At 51.0% G+C, this 9,649-nt stretch overlaps 1 protein-coding gene across 1 annotated transcript; it reads right to left on the reverse strand.

Moving 5' to 3' along the window:
- Window positions 1–298: 298 nt before the first annotated feature.
- On the reverse strand, window positions 299–9,227 carry LOC107144796 (cocaine esterase-like). The gene is made up of 12 exons (XM_015488637.2): window positions 9,071–9,227; window positions 6,484–6,688; window positions 5,430–5,571; window positions 4,578–4,711; window positions 4,238–4,496; window positions 3,709–3,807; window positions 3,288–3,428; window positions 3,098–3,178; window positions 2,725–2,872; window positions 2,245–2,382; window positions 1,692–1,764; window positions 299–1,221 (listed from the first exon to the last, which is right to left on the reverse strand). Exons 1-12 carry the CDS (start codon window positions 9,144–9,146, stop codon window positions 1,035–1,037), a joined length of 1,683 nt encoding a protein of 560 aa, XP_015344123.1. The 5' UTR covers window positions 9,147–9,227; the 3' UTR covers window positions 299–1,034.
- Window positions 9,228–9,649: the final 422 nt, after the last annotated feature.

Raw genomic sequence — 9,649 nt, forward strand, 5'->3', positions numbered from 1 at the left:
AGAAAGAAGGAAAGAAAGAAAGAAAGAAAGAAAGAAAGAAAGAAAGAAAGAAAGAAAGAAAGAAAGAAAGAAAGAAAGAAAGAAAGCCAGTATGAAAGTGATGAATCATTGTGAGGGGACAGGGATTAGGAACTGTCAAATGACCCCAAGAGAACTTATTTGCCCCTTCTGCCAAGTGAGGACATAATGGGAAGATGCCATCTAGAAACCAAAGCAAGACCTCCCCAGACAACAAATTGGCTAACACCTTGATTCTGGACTTGTCACGTCCAACACAGAAGACAACACATTTAAACTGTTTATGAGCTACCCAGTTTATTGTGTTTATTTGTTGATATTTAGGTGGTAGCACTGTGATCAAACCCAGAACCTTGTGCGTGCTTATCAAGTACTCCACTGAGCTACTCTCCCGGGACTTGTTGTTTTATTTTGAGCTTGAGTCTCCCCAAGTGGCCAGCCTGGGATGAATATGTAATTCTTTTCCCTCAGCCTCCTGAGTGGCTTGGATTATGGGCATGTGCCACTGTGCTGAGCTAGGTTATTATTGGAGTTGTTGTCGTTGTTGCTGTTGCTGTAGTTGTCACAGCAGCCTGATGGAGTAAAACCCTGGGGCTTGTGGTGTCCAGGTTTTCTACAGAGGTCCCACAAGTAGGAGAACATGGGTACTTGCTGAGAGGTGGGCAAGGGGTTCAGAAAAGTACCAGCTCTGCCTCCTAAAACTTCTCTGTCAGCATGGGAGGGTGTGGCAACTGGAAGGAGGAGATAGGAGGGGTTGTAGGGAAGGAGAGGGGGAGGAAGGGAGGAAGGGATCAGGCACAGTGGGGTGAGGAGGAAGGTGGCATGAACTGACTTACCCATCCACAGCCTCCTTGGGAATTACTGAGTGTGTCTAACAAGAGAGGACCCATGGTGGAATGTATGGACAAATAGCTAAGTGAATGAGTGGGTCAACCGTGGTTTGTGGGTGGGCATGTATGGGCACCACAGGAAGACCCCATAACACCTAGTACACCCCTCTCTTCCTGACAAGGAAGCTAGAGCTCTGTGTGCTTGTCCTTAGCTCCCTTTAGCTCCTGGATCTTCTGAGGCAGGGTCTTGGTCCAGAACTGCAGCCTGTGTGCCTTCAGGGCCTGGCCCACAGCAGGCTGGATGTCCAGCTGCAGGTACTGCTGGTCCTGGTCGAACAGTGGCCAGTGGGGTAGGCCCTCTCCGTTGGGGTTCCTGTGCACATGCCCTCCCAGCAGGGCAGGGCGAGGGTCAGTCTGAGCTCTGTTGAACTCAGACCTGACCTTTGACCCCAATTATGAATAGGGCAGCCAGCCAGGCACACAGAGTTGTTGAGAATGGGGAGAGGTGTCCTGATGTAGGAAAGTAATGACCTCTCACAAGTGTCATTCCACACAGGGCAGAGCAACCTGGCCTGTATTGCCCTTCCCTGTGAGAGGCTGGCTCCCATGGTAGCCCAGCACTATGGCTCACTCTCTGGAACACTGTGAGAAGAGACCAGTGACCTATACCCCAAAATCACCCTCTTTTAGTGTGGGTCTTCCCATTGGGTAGGGGGCTAAGATGTGATGAAGGACACACAATTGCTAATGGGGTCACCTCAGACAAGGGGAACAGTGGAGGGCTCGTGCCCCCTGGGTGGGCATGTGTAGGCATGGGAGGCTGTAGTGTTCAGGTTTTCTCACCCATTTCGAGCAAAGTTGGCCCAGTACTTCATCATCCTCCTTTGCAGCAGCTCCTCCTCCTCAGTGAGCTCAACTGTGGGAGGAGGAAGGCAAGGGTCCAGGTCCTGGCCAACTCCATCCAGGTGTCCACTCCTGTGCCACACTCACTACCCCAGCCCCAGGCTTGTGTCCCTTCCCTATCACAACAGTCCTGGGGCCAGGCCCTCTGCTTGCCCAACCTGCCTTTACTCCTTCCAGCCTTTAACTGAATCAACACTGGGCTCCTCCTTACATAGAAATTTCCTTTTTTGGACACTGTGAAGTCATTTAAGAAATGATTAGGCTTTTACCCAACCCCCTCTTCTCCTAGGCTAGACACCATGGTTGGGTTGGCAACAGGTGGAAGGAGCATAGATTGGACTGGGAAAGGTCTAACCCTGGAATGACCCATTGAGTTATAAATTGGTAGACACTGGATCCCATGTTCTCTCTTACCCCAGTTTCTCCTTGTACCACGAGAGTGATTGCCACCCTGTACCCATGAGAATGCTCCTGTGGAACAAGGAGAACTCACCTCTGTTGCCATTGATGTAGGATCCAAAGACAAAGACTACCTCATCACCATGGTCAGCCTTCACATGTGGAGGCCTCATGTCCTTAATGAAGCTGGGCGGATGCTGGAACTCATAGAAGTAGACAGGAGCATGGAAACCTGGAGGGTGGAGAGAATGTGTCACTCTTGGTGTCAAGATTGCTAGGTCCAGCACTGTTTGAATCTTCACAGTGGCTTGGAAGCTCAAAATGGATCAGGGTGTAGTTGGAAGGCTCTTTGTTAAGTCATATCTTGGACTTCTTGGCTATGTGGTCACAAGCAAGTCCTTGAGTGCCACTACCTTAGTTCTTTCCTCTGTAAAATGTGTGTGATGTCTATCTCTTACTCTAGTCATAAGGATTTACTGAGATTGGGCCTTCAGGTGCCTGGGAACAGGCACCTGGGACCCATAGCTCTGCGCTGTCTCCTAGGAAGCCAGGATTCGGGTTCAGATACACTCACTCTGATCATGTGCTACTTGGAGTGCAGGCATCACAAACATGAAGTCCGCCATCATCTCATGGAACTGGAGTCGGAGGGTGTGGGGGTCCTTGTTGTCTCCCATGTACTCCTCCATCAATAGGTCAGCACATTCAGCAGGCAACTTCATCTAGTCCAGGGGATCAGGGAGAGTCAGGTAAGGCAATCTCTGGGGCAGGGAGTCAGGAGCTAGAGGGCAGGGATTGGTGTTTGGGATGTGTCAGGGAATAGGGCAATGGTGTCATTGCGGCTCCACTCACAAATTTACATAGATCAACTTTTGTTCCTGTGCATTACTGAAAAGGAAGAGTGTCTTGCTACACTCGTGCCTGGATCAGGACCCCAGGAGTCTCACCCTCTGTGTTGATATTCTCTGTAGAACAGCTTGCGTGGTCTCTCTGTCTATGTCTTTCTGGATTTCAGGGGGGCCCAAGTACTGTGTGGTGAAAAGATAGTATAGAGTTGGGGGTGAGATGACAAGGAGGTACGAAGTCCAAACCCACTCCCACCTGACACTATCATGGGGGTTTGAAGAGGGGACTCACCATGGGAAGGAGCCAGCCATACTCATCATTGGTGACACCAATGATGCTCGGAACAGGTTGAAAATCAGCAGAGGCCAGAAGCTCTTGGGGGTGCCTGGGTAGGAAGGCCCCATCCACCACAGCAGGAATGATCTTGAAGGGCTAAGGGGGCATTCAAAGTCCATGATTATGGGAAGCAAAGTCTCTTTTCTAATGACACCTGAGTTACCTCCAACGCATCCTACTCATCCCATGATTCTCACACCAACATTCAGAGATTCTACACCTGGTTTAGCATATTTTTATCTCAATTCCCATCCAGAGCTATGAGGATACAATAAGACCAAGCCTTGGAAATGACATCATTGTTCCACAGTAGAAGTCACTGTACTTTCCTTACATCATGAACCCTGTCTCCTCACTAACGTCCATTCAGCCCTACCTTGGTAATAGCCAGCATTTCCTGTTCACTCTTGCCCCGCAGGCAGCTCACCAGGGCCTCTGACTCTACTTGCCCACAGGCAGACAGGTTGGCCACCATCTGTAAAGGAACCAAAAAGAGGCTGAATTATCCCTCCAGACAGGGAAGGGGTTGCTGCCTAAGGTCTCAGCTGTGTGCAGGTTACCCATAATTCTCAAAGGAAGCCATGTGTATATTGCAGCAAGTATAAAATCCTTCCACCTTTCCTGAAGCTCAGGTGTCAGCCAGAGGAGCCATCACACCTGCTTTACATGGGTCTTCTGAGGAGGAGGCTCCAAGGTGTACCTTTGCAGACCCTAGAGCAAAATCAACCACTTGAGGCAGAGATGTGTGGATTCTGACCTTTGAGCCCCTCAGAAACACTGGGGTGGTGGCCAGTTCTGGAGACACCTGCATGGTCTTTGTTTTTATGGAATAGACAGAGTGGCAGAGGTTCTGAAGTTGAAGGGTGAGGCAGCAGATTTGCCCTTGAGTAGTAAAGGATACTCACTGTGGAGACATCTTTAGATGAGCTGGTGATGAGGTCAGGCAGCAGGGCCACCCCACTCTCCATGATGGCACCATGGAAGAGTCCTTGGGACATTGGTGACACCACAAGCGAGGACACACTAGTGCCACCTGCAGACACGCCAAAAATGGTGACCTGATCAGGGTTGCCTCCAAAGTGAGCGATATTCTGCTGGACCCAGCGTAGGGCGGCCACTTGGTCCAGGTAGCCCCAGTTGCCAGTGGCATGCTGGTCTCCAGTGCTGAGAAATGGAAAGGATGATGATCACTGGATGGTCCTCTGTCTACTCAGCCTCCGTTGACCATCCCTGTCCCAGGCTCACCTGAAGAAGCCCAGAACTCCCAGGCGGTACTGGATAGTGACCACCAGTACATTTTCAATGGCTGACAGAATAGAACAATCAAGCACGGAACCTGAGCCCATCACCAAGCCACCACCATGGATCCAGACCATCACCTGGGAAATCATGAGATATACCATGTGGTAGCCACTGTGCCCAATCCCATCCTGGCTGTACCCCTAGTCTGAACACCACTTTGGCTGTGTAGTTACCCACACAGAACTCTAGTAGGACTTCATGACCTATGGCACTCATCACAGAATAATTTCAATTTGGAAGATCAGGCCTCCCATACTTTGGGGTAGAATCACCAATTAGAACCCGGATCTATTTCTCTCAGAACTACTCTGAAAGGAAAAGAAAAGTGATGTTTCTGTCATTACCCCACTTGAACATTAATTTAAAGAGTCATCTAATCTCTGGCCCCAAATTAATCGATGGTCATGGAATGTAGTGACTGCAAAATTGCAGATTTGGGCACCTGAATGAATCTCCTGGATACAAGCTGGTGAGTGGATCAGTGGGTCAGTACATTTGGCCTCTGAGAGCATCCAGGGCTCTTTGACTCCATGCCTAGGTCAGCTTCCTACCTGCATAAGAGGGCTTCTAGGAGCTGATAGTGAGAAACTTTTCATGGTAGTTCACTCCACAGGGGTGGCCATCTGAACCTGTGTCTTCCAGTGTCGTCAATATTGTTATGTAGTACTTGGTGTCAATCCCAGGCCTTCACAGCATTATGCTAACTCTCTACCTTGAACCATGTCCCAAGCCCACTTCTAATGTTCTCCCAAAAATGTTCTCCCACCCTTCACCTGACCATGACTTAACACTCACAGGCAGGTTAGAGCCCTCACGGGCATGTGCAGGCGCGTAGATGCTGAGGTACAGGCAGTCCTCTGACATGGGGATGGGAGGCAAGTGTTTCCTCCCTAGGTTCAGAGCCTCTAGATTCAATGCATCTGCATTTTGCAGACACCTGGTGACAATGGAATACAGTTACTCCAGGGGCTGAGCAGTGGTCAATTCAGACCTCAGGTCCTGACTCCATCCCAGACAACCTCACTCCCTGCCTTAACTGATGCCTGGCCTCACATGATCCTTCTTTCAAGTCATTTCCCACTGAGTTCCAGGCCACAGGCTCGGGGAAGCAGGGATGATCCCAGACCCCCAGGGAAACACAGGCTGCATGTGTTGACATTCACTTCTTATCCCTGTCCCCATTCAGGCCTGGAACAGCATGGGTGTCCCCACACAGGTGGTGCCTGAGTGGATGGAGGTTAGTTCTCACAGAAGGGTAATGGGGCATCCCACAGCCCAACTCGAGACTCTCAGAAAACCTCACCCCTCCACTGAGTCTCCAGCTGTAAGCACATGCCCCTTTCCCTTGGCCCTGTGGGTGGGGTCCCCAAGGAGCCACCACTGTTGCCCTCCTCAGGGACCTGCAGCATCGACTGCTGGAGTCAAGGTCTTTTATAGGTTCAGAGAGCCAAGCCGACCCTCTCCCAGACTCATCTCCCCTGGTGGGAGAGAACACCTGGAGTAAGCCAAATCCAGGGACAGGTGTTTCTGCTCTTGTGTTCAGCATCTGGAGCTAATGCCTGTTGGGTTCCAAGCCCTGAGGCAGGGGCCTGGCAGGTTTACTCCTGCATTAGAAAAATGAATGTGGGAATTGCCCCAATGCAGAGGGATATATTTCTATACATTTGTTCATTTAGGGCCTGGGTTTCAAAGCCTGTGCATTAGGTTGCTAAAAACACATTATCACTGGTCTACAGCCTCAGGCCTTGCAGTACAGTGTAGATAAAGAAGCCACAGTAGCCTGGCCCAGGACTCGGAGTACCCACCCTCACCCCAGTCCTGAGGTTCCCCAGACCCTAGGAGAACTTACATGGCCGGGTAGGAGGTTCCATCCCTCACACCACTCCAAGGTTCAGGGGGCTCAGGGGCTGCAAAGCGCAGTGGTCCTACAGGTGGCTTGGCAAAGGGAATTCCCAGGAAGGTGTGGACCCCCACATCGGTTTCCTTCACATGGACAAGGCTGCCCCTCACCTGCCCGGTGTGGGTGGTTCGAATAGGGCTGAATGAGTCCTGGCCTGTGGGCAGAGATACACTTCAGGCTCAGGTCTGCCCACTCAGCTGCTGGCCTGCAGCACCTTGGCCTGGTTAGCCCTCCTCAGCTCCAACCTGATCTGTCAACATACACTTCAGAATCTTTCTGCCCATCCGTAATTCCTATCCCCACCACCACTATCACTCGACAAGGTCACAGCCTATCTCTCCAGGCTCACCAGGCCCCTGTGACTTGCCACCATCCTTTAGCCCTAGCAACTTCCAGCAGAATGTCTTTTGGGCTGATGGGGCAAGAATGTCCATTGCACTACCTGTGCCAGGTCATGTCACCCACTGGGAGGACTGTGGGAATGGAACTAAAGATTTCTATCCTTAAGGATCTCATACTTGATGGGACAAGAAATGACATAAAGAAGCATCATTCATGTAAGGAGATATGAACGGTGGGAGGAGAGCTATGAGTTCAGGCCATAAAACGCTTGTCCCTCCTGGGGTTGGGCATCAGGGCAAGGAGGCAATGGAATGTCAAGCTAGATATATCTGGCTTGTCCAAGTCATGATATTTGTTAAAAGTTGATGGTGGGCATATTGGGTTTATCTCCTCTCTCTGTCCCAGAATAGGTCCACACTTGGGTGCTGGGCAGCCCTCAGGATGCTCCAGTCCTCTCTCTATGCTTCAGGGTGCAGAGAGTTACGCAGTCAGGCCCACAGTCCTCCTGCTATTGTTCTCATCTCCACAGCTCCCACATCACTGGGGCCTTCCCTCCCCCAGGCTCCAGTTCTCACTCTAGAGTTTGGCAGATGTGAGCTGGTTTCCATAAGAAAATGTTAAAACTTCAAACCTCCTCCTCTCTCCCACGAGATGAGCTAGGATCTGATGTTTGATGCTACCTAGTACAAGACAGGCCAGGGCAGCATCCACTCACAGGACCAGAGAAGGAAACTGGCCAGCATCCCTCCAAGTCCAAAGACACACTCCTGTCCCTACTAACATGCTGTCTCCACTCAATGCCGTGCCAGAAGGATCTTGGTCCATGTAACTCATGTGGCCACTGCCACTAATGCCTGATATTAGTTACTACAAAGGACAAAGCCTGCGAAATACTCCTGCTCACAGTCTGGTGACATTATGTAGCTGCTTCCTTGAGGATAAGCAATGCATGAAACAGCAGGAGGAATCTACTCATGTATATATGGAGTGGTATGAAGTGTCCTCATGTCCAGATGTGGAAAAGCTCACATCAGAAATGATGGGTTTGTGACCATTTAGATGAGAGACAAAGAAGAGTAGTGTGTAAGACCTGGACTTTATTCAAGACCTAGATGGGCCTGTGGAGGAGCCAGGACTTGGTGGACAGAAGACTGTGGGACTCAATTCTATACCCACTCACGACTCAGTTTTTTTTTTAATTTTTATATGTGAGGTAAAGAAAAAAAGACTGTTGAAAATAGAATCTTTCAGTGAAACTAGAAAAATCTTCCTCTTGAGAAAGTTCTGGTTCTCTATAAGACGCCAGGTAAGAGAGGAAGCCTGTCAGCGATGATCCAAGGGGGACAGGTGAGCATGGATTCCTCTGTGCAGATTAGATTAGGAAACTTGGGTCTATGTCCAATGCCCACACTAGGAGCCTTTGGGGTGGGAGGGATCCAGAACTGCTGACACTCCCTGGGCATGGTACTCTCCTGCCAACACCTTCTGATAAGGGCCTAGAGATTTCTAGCAGGTACAGAGCACATCGCCTTTGTCCTAGAACAATCCAAGCCATGCCAGTTCAGGTTCACCAGTGACGGGAACCCAGCAGTCATTCAGATCAGCGTTGAGAAGTGGTACCAGGGGATTCTGTATCCCCCAGGGCCAGTAACCTTGCCTGTGGCCCCTACGGAAGGTGCCAGCACTTCTCAGTCCAAGGGGTCAAAACACTCAGAGCCAAATGTAACCAGCAAGCTCTTATATCGCTGTTATTATCCAAGGGTGAGTAGTAGCTACAGCCACAGCCACACACAGGAGGGGAAGGACCCTGTCCCTGTTCCTTTGCCAGGAGGCTTCTGACTTGCCCATTCCCTGGATTCCATTCCCGCAGTCTTCTGCCCACCCAGTCCTGGAATCTTCCACAGGCCCATCTAGGTCTTAATTTGGATCCAGGTCTTACACACAACTCATCTTTGTCTCTCACCTAAATGGTCACAAACCCATCAGAATCCCCTCACACTAGCTCACTCCTCCGTGGGGGTGTCCTCAGGCAGCTCTGACCCTCTCTGGCTCACCCTCCAGCCCCTCATCCCCTTCATCTGGCTCCTCTACCAACTCCCCCGCCCTGGTGCCTTCCCTCCAGGCTCAGGCTCTGTCTCTGTGCACTTTTGCAGATCCAACCTGGTCTCTACTACCCTCCCCATGGCAGCCTCACCCTGGCCCTGGATGAGGAGCATCAGGAGCCCATAGGCCACGAGGATGAGCCAGGCAGGAAGTCGATGCAGGGACATGGTCGGCTCCCAGGGCTGCTTCTGTATTCTCTAGGCTTCACCTGGAAATGCAGAGCAGCATTCTGCCCAGGGGGACTTTGAACCTGACAGTGAGGAGGCGGGGAAATGGGTGGTGCCCTGCAAGGTGTGTGCTGCAGGAGAATCACTCTGAACTCTCAGAGGTCATGGAGCCAGGGTGCAGCGGGCAGTGCCCTACCCCTCTTCTTCCCTTGGCCGCCTTCCTACACTCTGCAGACCCTCTGAGATCCAGGACCCTTCTCCTCACAACCTAGAGTCACTAATTCTCTGTCCTTGCTGTCACAGACCCATGAGGATGTTGGGGAGGAGAGGAGGGAGCAGAGAGCTGGATGTAACTGGAGGAATCTGGAGGGCTTCACTGGGGGGAGCAGAATGAAGATTTCCAGAGATGGAGAAATACAGGTGACCTTGCTGGAGTGAGGGGAACTACTTGCACAGTGGCAGGGAGGTGTGACTGTGACCTTCAAAGCTGACTGGGTGCCCTT

Source organism: Marmota marmota, unplaced genomic scaffold (genome assembly GCF_001458135.2).
Source record: "Marmota marmota marmota unplaced genomic scaffold, marMar, whole genome shotgun sequence".
Classification (NCBI taxonomy): Eukaryota; Metazoa; Chordata; class Mammalia; order Rodentia; family Sciuridae; genus Marmota; species Marmota marmota.

What these genes read in the sequence shown, in the direction of transcription:
- LOC107144796 (XM_015488637.2), bottom strand. Translation starts at nt 9,146, where the DNA reads ATGTCCCTGCATCGACTTCCTGCCTGGCTCATCCTCGTGGCCTATGGG. An exon ending in GCTCCTCATCCAGGGCCAGG is followed by an intron (nt 6,689 to 9,070) that starts GTGAGGCTGCCA and finishes CTCTGCCCACAG; the next exon opens with GCCAGGACTCATTCAGCCCT. An exon ending in GCCAACTTTGCTCGAAATGG is followed by an intron (nt 1,222 to 1,691) that starts GTGAGAAAACCT and finishes GCATGTGCACAG; the next exon opens with GAACCCCAACGGAGAGGGCC.